General features: G+C 43.8%; 1 protein-coding gene across 2 annotated transcripts in view; it reads left to right on the forward strand.

Moving 5' to 3' along the window:
* vill (villin-like) overlaps positions 1-15,351 on the forward strand; it is a 41,993-nt gene extending 26,642 nt beyond the window's left edge. For both annotated transcript variants that reach the window (XM_033993886.3, XM_033993885.3), the window contains exons 4-20: positions 959-1,155; positions 2,473-2,581; positions 2,974-3,084; positions 3,364-3,569; positions 4,548-4,626; positions 4,831-4,929; positions 6,151-6,304; positions 6,709-6,809; positions 7,009-7,146; positions 8,024-8,182; positions 8,757-8,936; positions 9,594-9,739; positions 10,088-10,232; positions 10,650-10,838; positions 11,257-11,325; positions 12,403-12,660; positions 13,505-15,351. In XM_033993886.3, coding sequence (XP_033849777.1) covers positions 959-1,155; positions 2,473-2,581; positions 2,974-3,084; positions 3,364-3,569; positions 4,548-4,626; positions 4,831-4,929; positions 6,151-6,304; positions 6,709-6,809; positions 7,009-7,146; positions 8,024-8,182; positions 8,757-8,936; positions 9,594-9,739; positions 10,088-10,232; positions 10,650-10,838; positions 11,257-11,325; positions 12,403-12,660; positions 13,505-13,618 — 2,454 coding nt within the window. In that variant the 3' untranslated portion in view covers positions 13,619-15,351. The remainder of the gene's footprint in view (positions 1-958; positions 1,156-2,472; positions 2,582-2,973; positions 3,085-3,363; positions 3,570-4,547; positions 4,627-4,830; positions 4,930-6,150; positions 6,305-6,708; positions 6,810-7,008; positions 7,147-8,023; positions 8,183-8,756; positions 8,937-9,593; positions 9,740-10,087; positions 10,233-10,649; positions 10,839-11,256; positions 11,326-12,402; positions 12,661-13,504) is intronic.
* Positions 15,352-18,553: the final 3,202 nt, after the last annotated feature.

Genomic DNA, 18,553 nt, shown 5'->3' on the forward strand with positions numbered 1-18,553 from the left:
TTGTGTGTGTGTGTGTGTGTGATGGCAGAGCTCCTCTCGGCTCTCTCTGTCTCCTTGTTTCTGGAATCCATGTTGCTTGTGTGTGTGTGTGTGTGTGTGTGTGTGTGTGTGTGTGAGATGGCAGAGCTCCTCTCGGTTCTCTTTGTCTCCTTGTTTCTGGAATCCATGTTGCTTGTGTGTGTGTGTGTGTGTGTGTGTGTGTGTGTGTGTGTGATGGCAGAGCTCCTCTCGGCTCTCTTTGTCTCCTTGTTTCTGGAATCCATGTTGCTTGTGTGTGTGTGTGTGTGTGTGTGTGTGTGATGGCAGAGCTCCTCTCGGCTCTCTTTGTCTCCTTCTTTCTGGAATCCATGTTGCTTGTGTGTGTGTGTGTGTGTGTGTGTGCGTGTGTGTGTGTGTGTGTGTGAGATGGCAGAGCTCCTCTCGGCTCTCTTTGTCTCCTTCTTTCTGGAATCCATGTTGCTTGTGTGTGTGTGTGTGTGTGTGCGTGTGTGTGTGTGTGTGCGATGGCAGAGCTCCTCTCGGCTCTCTCTGTCTCCTTGTTTCTGGAATCCATGTTGCTTGTGTGTGTGTGTGTGTGTGTGTGTGATGGCAGAGCTCCTCTCGGCTCTCTTTGTCTCCTTCTTTCTGGAATCCATGTTGCTTGTGTGTGTGTGATGGCAGAGCTCCTCTCGGCTCTCTTTGACTCCTTGTTTCTGGAATCCCTGTTGCTTGTGTGTGTGTGATGGCAGAGCTCCTCTCGGCTCTCTCTGTCTCCTTGTTTCTGGAATCCCTGTTTTGTGTGTGTGTGTGTGTGTGTGTGTGATGGCAGAGCTCCTCTCGGCTCTCTTTGTCTCCTTGTTTCTGGAATCCATGTTGCTTGTGTGTGTGTGCGTGTGTGTGTGTGTGTGAGATGGCAGAGCTCCTCTCGGCTCTCTTTGTCTCCTTGTTTCTGGAATCCATGTTGCTTGTGTGTTTGCAGGGACGGCAGAGCTCCTCTCAGCTCTCATTCGATGTGCATTACTGGATCGGGAACCAGTCCTCTCAGGACGAGCAGGGGGCGGCTGCCATCCTGGTGACCCAGCTGGATAATTACCTTGGGGGGAGCCCCATCCAGTACAGGGAGGTGCAGGACTGCGAGTCAGTCAAATTCAAGAGTTACTTCAAGAACGGCATTGTGTGAGTAGGAACCGTTTCTAATCCTGTGCTCTTGTCTTTCCTTGTTTTTTGTAATGAAATAAATATTTCACTGCGTGAGTGTTTATTATTTAGTAAACTGTGAAATATTTACAGTATGTACAAGACCACATCATTGCCAAATGTGGTTGGTTGCAAAAGCCCTGTGTGGAGGCCTCCTAGCGCAGTGTTTACTCATTATGACCCCCCCCCCTCTGTGTGGAGGCCTCCTAGCACAGTGTTTACTCATTATGACCCCCCCCCCCCCCCCCTCTGTGTGGAGGCCTCCTAGCGCAGTGTTTACTCATTATGACCCCCCCCCCCCTCTGTGTGGAGGCCTCCTAGCACAGTGTTTACTCATCATGACCCCCACCCCCTGTGTGGAGGCCTCCTAGCACAGTGTTTACTCATTATGACCCCCCCCCCCCTCTGTGTGGAGGCCTCCTAGCGCAGTGTTTACTCATTATGACCCCCCCCCCCGTGTGGAGGCCTCCTAGCACAGTGTTTACTCATTGTGACCCCCCCCCCCCCCCGTGTGGAGGCCTCCTAGCGCAGTGTTTACTCATCATGACCCCCATCCTCTGTGTGGAGGCCTCCTAGCGCAGTGTTTACTCATCATGACCCCCCCCTCTGTGTGGAGGCCTCCTAGCACAGTGTTTACTCATTATGACCCCCCCCCCCCCTGTGTGGAGGCCTCCTAGCGCAGTGTTTACTCATTATGACCCCCCCCTCTGTGTGGAGGCCTCCTAGCGCAGTGTTTACTCATTATGACCCCCCCCTCTGTGTGGAGGCCTCCTAGCGCAGTGTTTACTCATTATGACCCCCACCCTCTGTGTGGAGGCCTCCTAGCGCAGTGTTTACTCATCATGACATTGCAGTGAAGACATTGCAATCCTGTGACCTCCAGATCAATACCGAGGGGCTTGCACAGTTTAAGGTTACATCATTTGGTCAGTCCAGCATACAATAGAACTAATATGCATTACAAAACTTTTCAGTGCCATTAGCCAATAGGGCACCAATGTGTAGAGGTTTATCCTGCAGGTCCTGTTCATCAGACAGCAACAGTGAGCCCTAAACAAGTTAGCTAAACAGCCCCCTCCAATGCACTGGCGCCTCTGACACTCTGTATTGTGTCGTGGTAATTGGCTATTAACCAACAATTGCAGAAATCCAGCAGTTTGCCTTTGGACTTAATTGCTCCATGATGTCATTGTATCAACTGGCAGCTCATTCCTGAAGTAATGATAGGCTCCCTGCCCTTGTGTATGCGTAATATACAGCAGCAAATGTGTCTTTTTTTGTTCTGTTTTGCCACAGCTATAAGAAGGGCGGTTTGGCGTCAGGGTTCAAACAAGTCGAGACAAACGTGTACAACATCAAGCGGCTGCTGCACGTCAAGGGGCGGAAGAATTTCTCCGCCACGGAGGTACGCTGTGCGGGTATAAATGCTCCTGTTTCTAAAGGAACTATCTGGGTCTTATTGAATATACCCGTTGTCTCCTGAGAGGGTGCCATCCCCAGCCAATCCAAACAGGAGCTGTGGGTGTATTTGAAATCTCACAGCTGTCAGCAGGACCCAGGCTCTCGGTACACGTACTGTCGCTGGTTCATGCACAGCATCCACCCATTTTTAACGTTGTCTTATCTCCCTCCTCAGTTTTGACTAAAATCCAATTAAGGGCCCCGGGGGTGTTTGACGAGAGTGGAGATGATATTTATTTCTATATGTATGTATTTATCATACCAAACGTGTGTCATCTAGTTAAGAAAAGAAGCCGCCACACTGACTGATTGATGCTGGTTGTCATGTTGTTAAAGGTTGACGTTTCCTGGAACAGTTTCAATGTCGGAGATATTTTCCTGCTGGACATGGGCAAGGTGATTGTCCAGTGGAACGGGCCTGAAAGCAACCGTCCTGAAAGGTTAAAGGTCAGCATCGCCCTTCATTAACACTTACTGTATACTGAGCGTACTGCACAGCGCATTAAACTTACCATTTCAGTGGTAACTTTTCAAACAACCTCCATTCCCAAGGTGTTCGTAACTCTGAGGTTCTGCTGTTATTTCAAATGGTTTTCCAATTAAGAAAGAGAAAGCTCATGCTGTGTATATATATATATATATATATATATATATATATATATATATATATATATATATATATATATAATGCTGTCTGCCTGTCTGTCTGTCTGTCTGTCTATGCAGGGGATGATGCTGTCCCAGGATATCCGGGACAGGGAGCGAGGTGGGCGCGCTCAGATTGGCGTCGTTGATGGAGACAATGAAGCCGCCTCCCCAGAGCTGATGAAAATCATGACAGCAGTGCTGGGGCAGAGGACAGGGAGCCTCAAGCCAGCTACCCCAGACAACAGACCCGACCTGTATCAGAAGTCAAATGTGCGGCTCTACCAGTGCGTACTCCAGACACGGTTTCAGTTCCAGCTTTACACACTGGGGTTCTGTACTTCAGACACGGCTTCACTTCCGGCTTTACACACTGGGGTTCTTTACTCCAGACACGGCTTCACTTCTAATGTTACACACTGGGGTTCTGTACTTCACAGACACAGCTTCACTTCCAACTTTACACACTGGGGTTCTGTACTTCAGACACGGCTTCACTTCCGGCTTTACACACTGGGGTTTTGTACTTCAGACACGGCTTCACTTCTAATGTTACACACTGGGGTTCTGTACTTCAGACACTGCTTCATTTCTAATGTTACACACTGGGGTTCTGTACTTCAGACACGGCTTCACTTCCAACGTTACACACTGGGGTTCTGTACTTCAGACACTGCTTCACTTCTGACTTTGCAGTGATTCCCCTGTGCAGATTTCATTGCTAATCTGTCATTTTACAGCTAATTTGTGTCTAGTTAGCAATATAGATTCCTCTGTGCAGACTTCATTGCTAGTCTGTGTCCAGTTAGCGCTGTAGATTCCCCTGTGCAGAATGCATTGCTAGTCTGTGTCTAGTTAGCGCTGTAGATTCCCCTGTACAGATTTCATTGCTAGTCTGTGTCTAGTTAGCGCTGTAGATTCCTCTGTGCAGACTTCATTGCTAGTCTGTGTCCAGTTAGCGCTGTAGATTCCCCTGTGCAGAATGCATTGCTAGTCTGTGTCTAGTTAACGCTGTAGATTCCCCTGTACAGACTTCATTGCTAGTCTGTGTCTAGTTAGCGCTGTAGATTCCCCTGTGCAGACTTCATTGCTAGTCTGTGTCTAGTTAGCGCTGTAGATTCCCCTGTGCAGAATGCATTGCTAGTCTGTGTCTAGTTAACGCTGTAGATTCCCCTGTGCAGACTTCATTGTTAGTCTGTGTCTAGTCAGTGCTGTAGATTCCCCTGTGCAGAATGCATTGCTAATCGGTTTCTTTAACTGGTCAGTGTTTCAGATTCAAGTGGAAACTTGGTCGTCCAGGAGATAGCCACACAGCCACTGACTCAGGATCTGCTCAACTCTGATGTAAGAGAATTTAATTTTCATCACAGATGAGTTCCAAAGCTCTGAAGTGCACTATGCATGTGTACAGGCACGGTGAATTATGGTAAAGTGAATTTGATGTTGTCTTTTAAACAAGCAAAAGAATCCGGCACTAACAGGGGTGACTGAGGGGTTTGTATCTGTAGGCTTCTCTGTAAGACTTTAACACTGGTGCATTTCCTGCAGGACTGCTACATCGTGGATCAGGGAGGGGTGAAGATCTTCGTGTGGAAGGGGAAGAACGCTACCACTCAGGAGAGGCAGGCTGCTCTTGGGAGAGCTGAAGTAAGTGCACTCAGTCTACAGGCCTGATTTAGCCATGCCTGTCAGATGACCTCGAAGTGATGCACACACCAGCAAGGTAAAGGTGTGCTAACCAATGTGCTATACTAACCAGTAAGCTATACTACCCAATAAGATATACTAAGTAATAAGCTATACTAACTAATAAGCTGTATTAACATTGTTATTGGTTCCCATTTTATTGTGCTGAGAATATTTTGGTTCTTGTTTAGTTTTTTTTTATGTTAATTTGTGATCAATTTAAATATGCTGCTGCATCCTGGTATCTTCTCAGTAGCTGACATGTTCTGAGCTTGACCATTGGAGTGAGTTCAAACTACAACACAGGAAGCAATCAGGTACCAGGAAGCATCAGAAGCAACTTCTCATCAATAGCATTGTCTTTGAAATATCTGCACAGCCCAGTATATAAAATACAGTATCTGTATATTTTAAACTGAAGTCTTGAAATACAGATAAAGAACCAAAAAATCTTCAACAGAAAAAAGTGTAATACAATAGATTTTTAAACTTTGGTTAGCACTGACGCTGGTATTAGAATAGTTGCATTCAGGGGGTCCTCAGGTGGCTCATCCAGTTAAAGCGCTGCGGCTGGGAGCGCAGGATGAGTCACACAGCTTGGACGGCGCTAGTTCAGGTCCAGGCTGTGCAAAGAGGCCGAACTTTGCTGGGGACCCCAAGGAGGGCGTCACATTGGCTCTGACGCTCCCGGGTTGGGGATGGGAAACCGGTACAGACTTATTCTCCTCATGACACAACAGCGAACCCTACTGGCCAGACACCGAGCATATTCAGAGTGGATAAGAAGCAGCAGGGCTGATCTCTCTCTTCTGGGATCGGTGGCCTACCCACTTCTGCTCTGGATTGCTTGTGTAAAAGCGATTCTGGTTTTAGGCTTGTGAGATCGGAGGACGCTCACACGCCCTCAGAATGTCCGTGCTATGTGGGGACTCGCTGCAATGAGGAGAAAAAAACATAACTGGACATTTCAAATTGGGGGAAAATAAATACAAAATAATAAATGGTAACTCTAAATTAAAAAAAAAAAAAATAGTTGCATTCATCTTGACCAGCTGCTTCTTGCCCCTAGTTAAGCAATGGGGGGGATGATGGATTCAGACTGGGGTGATCCACAAGAGCAGAGAAGGAAAAGGGGGGGACACTAAGGATGGCAATGATCAGCAGTCTCTCCTTTTCTTGCAGGGTTTCATCAAAGCAAAGAACTACCCGTCCACAACCAATGTGGAAATCATGAACGAGGACGCTGAATCTTCCATGTTCAAGCAGCTCTTCAAGACATGGACAGAGAAGGGGCTGACGCAGGGGCTGGGCAAGACCCACGCAGTGGGCAGGATAGGTGATTATTACTGCTTTAGTGAATAGAGAGTCTTCAAGAGCTAGTGCTGGTACTGGAGTCTCCATGAGCTAGTGCTGAGGCAGATACTGGAGTCTTCAAGAGTTAGTGCTGGTACTGGAGTCTTCATGAGCTAGTGCTGAGACTGATACTGGAGTCTTCATGAGCTAGTGCTGAGATACTGAAGTCTTCATGAGCTAGTGCTGAGATACTGAAGTCTTCATGAGCTAGTGCTGAGACTGATACTGGAGTCTTCATGAGCTAGTGCTGAGACAGATACTGGAGTCTTAATGAGCTAGTGCTGAGATACTGGGATATTCATGAGCTAGTGCTGAGACTGTTAAGGGTGCTTACTGGCTTGGACTGAAAACCGCTGCTCTAACCCCCTGCTCCTCCCTCTCAAACAGCTAAAGTCGACCAGGTCAAGTTTGATGTCATGGAGCTGCATGCCAGACCTGACCTTGCTGCAAGAGAGAGGATGGTAGATGATGGCTCTGGGAAAGTGGAGGTGGGTCATTATTACCGCAGTGTATAAATAAAAATCAGTGGTGTGCAGAGCTGTGGTCCGTTTTGATTTGCAGATCATGGTTTGATCTTTAGCCAAAGTTGATTTATGTAAACTTGGACTGTTAGATGAACATGCTTCACACCTTGCTGCTTTACTGCTGTATACGAGTGGTTTGTAACGGTGTGTTCTGATCCGGCAGGTGTGGAGGATTGAGGAGCTGGAGCTGAAGAAGGTGGATCCCAGTACCTATGGGCAGTTCTATGGAGGAGACTGTTACCTGGTGCTGTACACATACTCGCGAGGCCAGAAACCCCACTACATTCTGTACATGTGGCAGGTAACATCAGCAAACCAAACCATTATACACTATGCTTCATACATGAAGCATACATATAAGAAACCCTATCCCCCTTCTTGATGTACTCTTTTGAATGATACAGTACACATGGTGCAGCATATGAGCACAGAGGGATTGTCAAGAAACACTTGCAATGCAGTCTGTACAGAGGCATATATGCAGTGCAATTGGCCGGCACAAGCTAGGGCTATTTTATGGAAATGTTCTGTTGGCTACACTGATAAGTCATTAGAACATAAGAACATAAGAAAGTTTACAAACGAGAGGAGGCCATTCAGCCCATCTTGCTCGTTTGGTTGTTAGTAGCTTATTGATCCCAGAATCTCATCAAGCAGCCTCTTGAAGGATCCCAGGGTGTCCGCTTCAACAACATTACTGGGGACTAATGGCAAGCTGAAGACAATACTAATAGCAGCCTCGCTAGCAACACTTGATGCTGGAACACACACCCTGATGCGTATCTCAAGATAATGCAAAATTTAGCACGAGAGCATGAGAGCAGTACTGAGAGGCTTATCAACAGTAAAAAAAATATTAGCAAAAATCTCCCTTTTATAGTAATGCAGAGCTTTTTTGCATTATGGAGATGGGATACACTGCAAGACATTCTCACTAATTGAATAGACCCGTTTGGGTCCTCGGTTCGAGTCTCCGGTCCTCTGGTCCGCCCGGACCCGTGAACACCTCCACTCTGTGGGTCACACCGCTGAACAGTCTTTCACTGCCCATTTCCACCCAAACATCTTTGCATGAATTATAGGTGTGAATTTTAGATGAACATGGTTCATTTTCCGTCCTGACCACGCACTAATTCAGGTATGTATTTATTTATGTATGTATTTATTTCGGAACGCAGGGGCTGCAAGCTACTCAAGACGAGATCACAGCATCTGCATACCAGGCTGTGAACCTGGACAACAAATACAACGGGGAGCCAGTGCAGGTGCGAGTGACCATGACCAAAGAGCCGCGCCACTTCCTGGCCATCTTCAAAGGGAAGCTCATCATTTACCAGGTGAGCCTCCGCTTTGGGTTTTGGCACTACTGATTCCGCACAGGTCATTGTCACTGCCATTGTGCCTTTCATTGTCTTCAGAACAATCACCTGTTTTATGGTTTACTGGCTGGTAAGAGAAGTGAATGGTAGTTTAGAGTTAGAGTTAGGATGTTAATGATAGTTGTTTGAATTAAGTTAAATTCGAGTTCAGTATGTATAGAATTTGCAACAAATTCACCTCAAGCGTGAGTCCTATTACCAACAGTCTTTAAAATCTTAAGAGGAGTTTACCAATTTAATCAGGACAAGAGGGAAGAACTGGAAATTACAGTAAGTTAAGACAGACACAGGACAGGAGTTGGTAGGTCCTACAGAATCCTACATATTCTACCATGTTAACTTGTTCCATTGTTGTTAACAGGGATAGGAATAAGACTCCCATTGCAGAGCAGTTTGATCTGTTCCTGGTTTTACTACGGGTTTAACCTGACACCCCTGAGCTTGTTGCCTATATGCTGTGGCTAATCAAGCTGGTAGTAAACCCTGGAATGGGAAAGTGCAGTCTTATTCCCATCCCTGTGCTAATGTTCAGGGCGGTACAGGACGCGGAGGGAAGGCAGCTCAGGACCCTGCTTACAGACTGTTCCAGGTTCGAGGCACTGATGAATATAACACTAAAGCAAGCGAGGTCCCGGCCCGTGCCTCCTCCCTCAACACCAACGACGTGTTTGTACTCAGAGCCGACCACGTCTGCTACCTGTGGTGTGGGAAGGTGAGTCACTTGGCGTACAGAGAGAGCCTCCTCATGGGAACTGACATCAACCACAGAGGAGGGGGGATAGGGAGAAATGTGCACATGCTTTCCCAAATGAAAAATGATTCTATTATATCCAGGGTGTATAATGTGTGTATCTAAATATATCCCTGAAAGGCATTGAAATATATTGTAATTTTACATGTGTTGTGGCTATGTGTTCACAATCTTCCCAGGTATCTCATGTACTGTATGTGCTACATTGTATTTATTGGAGCTCATATTGTTACACAATTTACTGTTAAAGATGTCAGTCTTGGTCTCCTCATAGATAGCACTGCTGTTTGAAATGGGTTTACAGGTAACATCTATATTGAAGGGACATTGCAGTGTGGTGTTTTTAAGAGCAATGGGAAGTAAAAGGAATGTGAAACAGGCATAATTACAGAAAGTGTGATTGCACAGTGAATATAATTACAGAAAGTGTGATTGCACAGTGAATATAATTACAGAAAGTGTGATTGCACAGTGAATTTTGGACATGCAGTAAATGGGAAATGAAAAGGCATGTCTTGGCACTGCATCATTGTTATTGAGAAGCTAGGTAGGGCCCTTGGTGTGGAATGGACTTGTCTGTGGTTGTGCTCAAGCTCTCCGTTGTGTTCTACCTATCAGGGCTGCAGTGGGGATGAGCGGGAGAGGGCGAAGAACGTGGCCGACATAGTCTCCAAACGGGACAAGCAGACTATCCTGGAGGGACAGGAGCCTGCAGACTTCTGGGTAGCTCTCGGAGGGAAAGCACCCTACTGCAGTGATAAGAGGTAGGGTCTGAAGAAGAGATTCACCCTAAACCCTGACCCTAACCCCTGATCCTAACCCTAACCCTAACCCTAACCCTAACCCTAACCCTAACCCTAACCCTAACCCTAACCCTAACCCTAACCCTAAACCTTGACCTTAACCTTAACCTTAATCCTAAATACTGCTTGGGCACCCGTACGAAAATAAGAGCTGGCATAAAGTCTCTTGGGGTTTACCCAGACATGCAGAGGCTCATCTCGAGTGTTGGTTACTGGTGTAACAGGCAGTGTTATGTGATAGTGCCATTACGGATTCTGTCCTGTCCCCTGTCGCTGCAGCTGCAGTTTATTTTTCGTTTTTGTTTCCAGGTTCCAGGAGGAGAAGCCGCAGCGGGTGCCACGCCTCTTCGAATGCTCCAATCAGACGGGCCGCTTCATGATGACAGAGGTCTTTGATTTTGCCCAGGAGGACCTCGATGAGACGGATGTGATGCTTCTGGATACCTGGGAGGAGGTGAGGGAAATTGCTTTGTCTGATTTGTCTCAGAGTGGTTGCACAACATCTTTAAATACTAATGCAATGTTGTTCTCCTGCAGATTATACAGATGTAAGAGTTTGCTACTAATTATGCAATAATGTACAGCCAACTGTAAATAGCAGGGTTGTAATTCTGTTTAGGGTTTCTGGTGACCTATAAAGAAGGCTGTGTTTTTTCACTGTTATCACGGATTGCACGATTTCAATGAAATGTAGCCATTACCGTGCAATATGCATTTCATGGAAATTGTGAAATCCGTGATCCCTGTAAAAAGAAGTGAAAATACAGCCATAATTGTAACCTAATTGAATATGGAGCTGTGTTGCACTGATCTGAATGTTGGTGCTGTAAGACTGGGTAAGGAAGGCGGCTCACCTGCTACTATGTGACAGATCTTCCTGTGGATCGGTAAAGCTGCCAATGATGTTGAGAAGAAGGAGTCCCTGACCTCTGCCGCGGAGTACCTGAAGACACACCCGGCGCAGCGAGACCCTGGCACACCCATCACCACGGTGACACAGGGCCACGAACCACTCACCTTCACTGGCTGGTTCAGCGCCTGGGACCCTCACAAGTGGAGCGTAAGTCTTTCAATTGATGCTCTGGACCGCTGGATGAAGGGCACCCCAGCCGTCCGTATCAGTTAGTGATCCTAATTCAGCTAACTCACAGTAATAGTGGGATTTGTATGTTTAAAGACACATGTACTGATTTGTCTGTCTAAATTGTATACAATTGCATGTGTCTGTATCTGTATATACAGTATCTGTGTCTGTATATACAGTTTCTGCAGTATTTCTGTTTTTAATTATTATATTGTTAGATTTTATTGAGTATGGTCTACTTACTTACTGTAGGTCTGTCTTTCTATTGGTGCTGCACTATTGAGATGTACCTATGCTGACCCTGCCTGTGGCACAAAGTGACTACATTAAAGATGTATTTTACAGCACAGTGTCGCCTATCAGAAACAGTTACTTACATGCTTTTGTTATTCAGGATTCTCGCTCCTATGAGGACATAAAGAACAGCTTGGGGGATGCTTCTGCAATCTCCCAGATCACTGTGGTAAGTCCTTCTCAAGTCTCCGCCACACTTGTTTTGAATTCCCATCTGCACACCAGTGCCAGCTGTTAAAGGGCAGTTTCTCATTGGATTTCATGTACCGCTGTTGTAGGGAATTAGTAGACTGGGGATAAAGTGGATCGCGCAAGCACAGTAAGGCAGGAGGAAGGCGTGGCAGCAGTATTGCAAGGTCTGTTATTTTTTGTCAGTAGGCCTAGCGTTAACTATCACAGTTTACAAAGACGAAACGTTAACAACCTAGTTAAAAAAATAAATAAATAAAACATGATAGCTAAATTAGTAAACAAGTTTTTTGTTTGTTTTGTTTGAATAGGAACAGGAGTTTTGTCATGTAGCCTATGTACCTAGGCTGGAAAATAAAAATGAGTACTGTCTGTAAAAATAAATGAAAAAACAAAGCGCATAATAAATAATAATAACACAAGTGCATCAGTGATTGCTGTGCATCGTGGCCTAAGTTAATAACCGCAGCATGGAGCTCAATTTTGTCCATGACTGAAAATCGTGCTTTAACTTTTTGATAATTGCTCACATACCTATCCTTACAGTACTGCTTACATGTTAAATATGTAACAAAAACATTTTGAGTTGCTATAACATTTGTTAAACAAACAGACGTATTAATGACACTTACAAAGTTCATTTTAAATGATTTATTTTGAGTTAATATATCCGATCATCTTATTCCCTGGGCTCGCTCTACTAATTCCCCAGACGTAGTACTAGTAGGAGTAAAACTCAGAAACAATGGAACCTCCCCTTTAAATTCTAGATGGCGATCCACTTTTTCCCTGATCTACTTATTCCCCAGGACACCGGCACTGGCCCATGTGCCTACACTATGTCAAAGAAGACGACCAGGCTTTGATGTTGAGACTTTTGTATTGATCTACAGCATCGTGATATTTTGTAACAGTCAAATTGTATTTAAATCTGAGAATCAAGGCAAAAATAACCACACCGCTAGATTGGATTCCCTACCATCAATCTGAACTCCAACTGACTTACCCCTGAGAACAATACATGCTTGCTTCTATGAAATATATCATATTATTCTAGGATCTTAACAAGACAGATCTGAACAGAGGAAAGGGAGGTGCTTCCAAAAGCCCTGCCAGTGGATATAGCGCCCCTGGAGGTCCCAGCACTCCATTAAACACAGCTACAAAGAACAAGCCTCACAGTGTCAAGACAGACAAGACTGATGGGAGGAGTCCTGCTGCGGCCAATGGCAGGACCACAGGATACGACCCAGAGCTGCTCATCAACAAAACAGCAGAGGAGCTGCCAGAGGGGGTGGACCCCTCCAGGAAAGAGGTGAGGAGATATTCAGTAAAGAGGAGAGGAGATATTCAGTAAAGAGGAGATATTCAGTAAAGAGGTGAGGAGATATTCAGTAAAGAGGGAGATATGCAGTAAAGAGGAGAGGAGATATTCAGTAAAGAGGTGAGGAGATATTCAGTAAAGAGGGAGATATGCAGTAAAGAGGAGAGGAGATATTCAGTAAAGAGGAGAAGATATATTCAGTAAAGAGGGAGATATTCAGTAAAGAGGGAGATATGCAGTAAAGAGGTGAGGAGATATTCAGTAAAGAGGTGAGGAGATATTCAGTAAAGAGGTGAGGAGATATTCAGTAAAGAGGTGAGGAGATATTCAGTAAAGAGGTGAGGAGATATTCAGTAAAGAGGTGAAGAGATATTCAGTAAAGAGGTGAGATATGCAGTAAAGAGGAGAGGAGATATTCAGTAAAGAGGTGAAGAGATATTCAGTAAAGAGGTGAGATATGCAGTAAAGAGGAGAGGAGATATTCAGTAAAGAGGAGATATTCAGTAAAGAGGTGAGGAGATATTCAGTAAAGAGGTGAGGAGATACTCAGGAAAGACTCATTTTATTTTTAAGTAATACAACAATTCTCTGTGCATCAAAATATATTTATTGAGTTGGCAGCGGTATTCTCAGGAATAGCAGCAAACCACCAGGTGCTTGCCATCTCAAATTTCACATTATAAAAGTTATTTTTATTCTTTTACGTATTACAAAACAGTGAGGTGGGTACTCTCCAACACGTTTCAGTCCACAGAGATTTAGAACAGGAGTTCAAAGGGCGGCCCCTAGGGAGCAGCAGGGCACTGTATGATTACGGTTTATTTTCTTTCCACAGGACTACCTGTCGGATGCTGACTTTGAGAACCTGCTGGGCACGACCCGTTCCGAATTCAGCACCATGCCAGCCTGGAGACAGAAGCATTTAAAGAAAACATCTGGCCTTTTCTGAGAGGTGCTACCAATTCATAGCCACGCCTCCCACAAGGAAAGTAGCCGCGTGATTGGGCTACCATATGACTCCATGTTCACTGGGACAGTTCAGGCTTTTCAACTCACATCGCAATGCATTCTGGTACGTTGACTTGTCTTGGGTACCAACAGGACTACATTTCCCAGAATGCATTGGGTGTGAGTTGAAAAGCCTGAACTGTCCCAAACTGCCCTACTGCAGGGTTCCTGGTCCTGGGGAACCCTGTGTCTGCTGGTTTTCAACCCCGGTCCTGGGGAGCCCTGTGTCTGTTGGTTTTCAACCCCGGTCCTGGGGAACCCTGTGTCTCTGCTGGTTTTCATTCCAGCTGAGTTCTCAATTACTTGCTCAAACCTTTAATTGAACTAATAATGTGCTTAATTAGACCTTTTAATTGTTCTCAGCGCCTAAAAAGTTGCCGATTTCAAGTTACTTGTATAGTTAACTTGAAATCTCCAACCGTTTAAAAGCTGAAAACAATTAAAAAGGTCTAATTAAGCTAATGAATAGTTCAATTAAGGGTTTGATTAAGTAACTGAGAACTCTGTTGGAATGAAAACCAACAGACACAGCCGCAGTGTACAGAGTCATATGGTAACCCTATGTGTGAAGTGTGTGCGTTACAGAATGTTGAACGTGTTTTAAAATGTTTCGAAAAACCATGAGGTCAAACAAAGAGCTATATGTATTTTACAAGATAATGTTTTTATTGCAGATAACAAAAAAAAATCTATGAGTTATGCACATGAAACTGAGCTAATTGTATTGTCTATTTCTTTAACTTTTTCCAAAGATATATTTTGTAATGTACTTCAGATTCCCTTTTGGAAAAAGTAATCCACACTTCTGTTACAGCAAAAAAAAAGAGTTTATTCATACACAGCAAAGGGACTCGTTAGAGTAGGTATTGATCAATTAATTTGGATGCAAAATATTGACGAATCGAAAATTTTTAATCACCACTTATATTTTTTAAATATTTGAATACAGCATTGTAGAGATCATTCATTGCATTGATAACATTGTCTTTAGTGATTTGAATACAACAATGTATAGAGATCATTCATTGCATTGATAGCATTATCCTCAGTGATTTGAGTACAGCAATGTATAGAGATCATTCATTGCATTGATAACATTGTCTTTAGTGATTTGAATACAACAATGTATAGAGATCATTCATTGCATTGATAGCGTTATCCTCAGTGATTTGAGTACAGCAATGTATAGAGATCATTCATTGCATTGATAACATTGTCTTTAGTGATTTGAATACAACAATGTATAGCGATCATTCATTGCATTGATAGCGTTATCCTCAGTGATTTGAGTACAGCAATGTATAGAGATCATTCATTGCATTGATAGCGTTATCCTCAGTGATTCTAAACTTCTAAGATCACTATTGCTTCTTGTGATCTGACTGGATCATAACAATGTCTTCTTACATTCTCTATTGCATTGTGTGTTAGTTTGAGACTTTTATTTAGATTCTATTCAATCAAATGCCATTTTTTTAATTTTTAACTTTCATGAAATGTTTTAAGATCCTAAGAAATATTCTTTTACATGTAGAAATGTCAGTAGTCAAAATGTCCCTAAACTGGTATAGTAATGTGTGGACAGTAGGATATTCAGAAATGCGGCTATACTGCGTTTGAGGTCTGTCCACATAGTTAAATTTCTCTGTTTGAAAATAAATAACAATTAACAAACCTCTTCTGTGTCTTTGCAAATCCTGTGTTATGAAACTGGGACAACTTTAAAAACTGTTATGAACAATCATATCTGCATGCTGTTATTTATTGATCCATAGCCTAATCATCCAATCCATTAAATGTTTTCTTCAGATTTGATTGTTTGCTTTTATCTGTTATTTCTTTTCCCAGAAATGCAGTCCTTCAAGGTTGGGTTACTATAATCATGTTCACTAGGACAGTTTTCAACAATATCGCAATGCATTCTGGTACCTTTCACTTGTTTCATTTCTATGAGACTTCACTTACCAGAATGCATTGCTGTGTGAGTTGAAAAGCCTGAACTGTCCCAATGTACATCATCATATGGTAACTGTCAGATTCGCACATACTTCTTTTATTGCTCTGAGCACACTCTTAAACTCAAGGGAGATGTTTAAGGAGGACAGAGATGTTTTGGACTCCTGTAGTGGATTGTTCATGCACTGGGCTTGCAGCGTATCCAGACAACTTTTAATAATCAATATTTCAGTTTTTTATTTTTCTTAAAAATATTTCCCAACATAAAACCAATGTCACCTTACAATAATTGATTTTGAGTTTCAGTGTTTTAAAATAAAATATCAAACAGAATTAAATTTCAATGTACCATTTGTAATTCAGTAATATGAGAGAATTGGTCAGGGGTCTGAATACTTTTGCAAGGCACTGTATATGTATTCTATATATATGAATATATAGAGAATACATATAAAGGGATGTTTTTTAATATACAACACTCACTCTGTTTAATCATTCCAACCCGGGTTTAAAATATATTTCCCTCAATAGGTTGGATTTGCTTCATGTGTTTTAACAAAATATTGGATAAAGACTCAAGGGGTTTATCACTGAGCTTTTGAATAAAACCACTAAGCATACAGTGGCCAGTTCAGTTCTTTTCATTTAAATTCAGGCTATAATGACCATGTTAAATATAATAGTCTCATATTAACTGTACCATACTTAGACTAAGCCTGACCTCTCTCTGTTTCTAAAAATCCCATATGCAAGCCCTGCTTTTAAGAGCCAACACCGAATCCTGCTTTGAGGTGCCAAAGACCAAGCCTTATCTTTGGAAGGTCAAATGCCTTTCCAGAATTCTACTGTGTGTCTGAGGTGGGCTTTTCATTCTTTCACTTGTAAACCCTACAGGTTCCCTGTACATAAATACTGCAGGAAAACTTCAAGAAATGCAACACTGGCTTGTTTAGTTTTAAATGTAATTCTGTCCAACAGTTGCTTTTTCATTCGCAAACATCATCCCAATTAAAGTCACTATCTTCCTGATAAGAACTGATACTGTAGACAACTTTTCTATTTTAAATGAAATGCTCTCTGGCTGCCAAGTTTTCATTAATTTCTATATTATAATGTTGAGAACGGACATTACACCATAATACACTCTTATTCTGGTACCAAAAGTTATTTTGTTAGTTAGTTTTAAAAAGATCGCTCCTTACAGAAAGACCTTGAATCTAAAGCTGCTGACAACCATCGAGTCTCGCTTCAACCGCCTAAAAGCACTTTCCCTGCCCAGCACCGCTCTGCTACAAGCAGGTAAAGAAGAGGTCACTTTCCCTGCCCAGCACCGCTCTGCTACAAGCAGGTAAAGAAGAGGTCACTTTCCCTGCCCAGCACCGCTCTGCTACAAGCAGGTAAAGAAGAGGTCACTTTCCCTGCCCAGCACCGCTTTGCTACAAGCAGGTAAAGTAGAGGTCACTTTCCCTGCCCAGCACCGCTCTGCTACAAGCAGGTAAAGAGGAGGTCACTTTCCCTGCCCAGCACTGCTCTGCTACAAGCAGGTAAAGAAGAGGTCACTTTCCCTGCCCAGCACCGCTCTGCTACAAGCAGGTAAAGAAGAGGTCACTATCCATGCCCAGCACCGCTCTGCTACAAGCAGGTAAAGAAGAGGCCACCAATTTAATTATATTTCTGAATTATAATTATAGTCCACTGTATATTACAGTTATTGAATCCAGTTTACACTTTACTGTCTTATATTCAAACTTAACACCTCCTCTGTTATAAATGCTCACTTCAATGAGGGGTATCGTTCAGTAATTGAGAGCTCAGCTGGAATGAAACCCAGCAGATACAGGGGGTCCCCTGGACCGGCCTGGGAACTACTGCTCTAATTCATGTTCCCTTTGCAACTGTGACACCCCTAGTGGTCATTTCTCAAACTACCTCACTGCAAAGAAAACAGTTTAATGGACAGTAGTTAGTAATCTAAGCATTATACAACATACACACATAAAAACGATATTGAGCAAGTTGCTTTTCCACAAGAGTTGCATTTGCTTTCTATATCCGTCACACACATTGATCTGTAGTTTTGTCATTCATTCGAGATGTGTAACACAGGCTGCAGTAAATGTAATGTTAACAACTGCCCACAAAGGGGCAACAACTGGTCACGAGTGTTCATTGAGCCATCAGACAGACTAGGTTTTCTGCACTGTACAATTGCTGTGTCCACTGTAGAGATTCACACCATGTATAATGATATGATTTGTGAAATGCAAGGAGAGTATAAAAAGTAGTTTAAATCGCTGTCAAGCTCCAGAGGGTAGAGTTAATGGGCTTGGTGGTGGAGTCAAAGGAGCCCTCTGGCACTCAGTGCTGCTCAGGAGAGTTGAGCCCTTATCCGAATGAGTATAGAGTTAATGGGCTTGGTGGTGGAGTCAGAGGAGCCCTCTCACTTTCAGTGCTGCTCAGGAGAGTTGAGCCCTTATCCGAATGAATATAGAGTTAATGGGCTTGGTGGTGGAGTCAGAGGAGCCCTCTGGCACTCAGTGCTGCTCAGGGGAGTTGAGCCCTTATCCGAATGAGTATAGAGTTAATGGGCTTGGTGGTGGAGTCAGAGGAGCCCTCTGGCACTCAGTGCTGCTCAGGAGAGTTGAGCCCTTATCCGAATGAATACAGAGTTAATGGGCTTGGTGGTGGAGTCAGAGGAGCCCTCTGGCACTCAGTGCTGCTCAGGAGGGTTGAGCCCTTATCCGAATGAGTATAGAGTTAATGGGCTTGGTGGTGGAGTCAGAGGAGCCCTCTCACTTTCAGTGCTGCTCAGGAGAGTTGAGCCCTTATCCGAATGAATATAGAGTTAATGGGCTTGGTGGTGGAGTCAGAGGAGCCCTCTGGCACTCAGTGCTGCTCAGGGGAGTTGAGCCCTTATCCG

This window comes from Acipenser ruthenus, chromosome 3 (assembly GCF_902713425.1).
Source record: "Acipenser ruthenus chromosome 3, fAciRut3.2 maternal haplotype, whole genome shotgun sequence".
Classification (NCBI taxonomy): Eukaryota; Metazoa; Chordata; class Actinopteri; order Acipenseriformes; family Acipenseridae; genus Acipenser; species Acipenser ruthenus.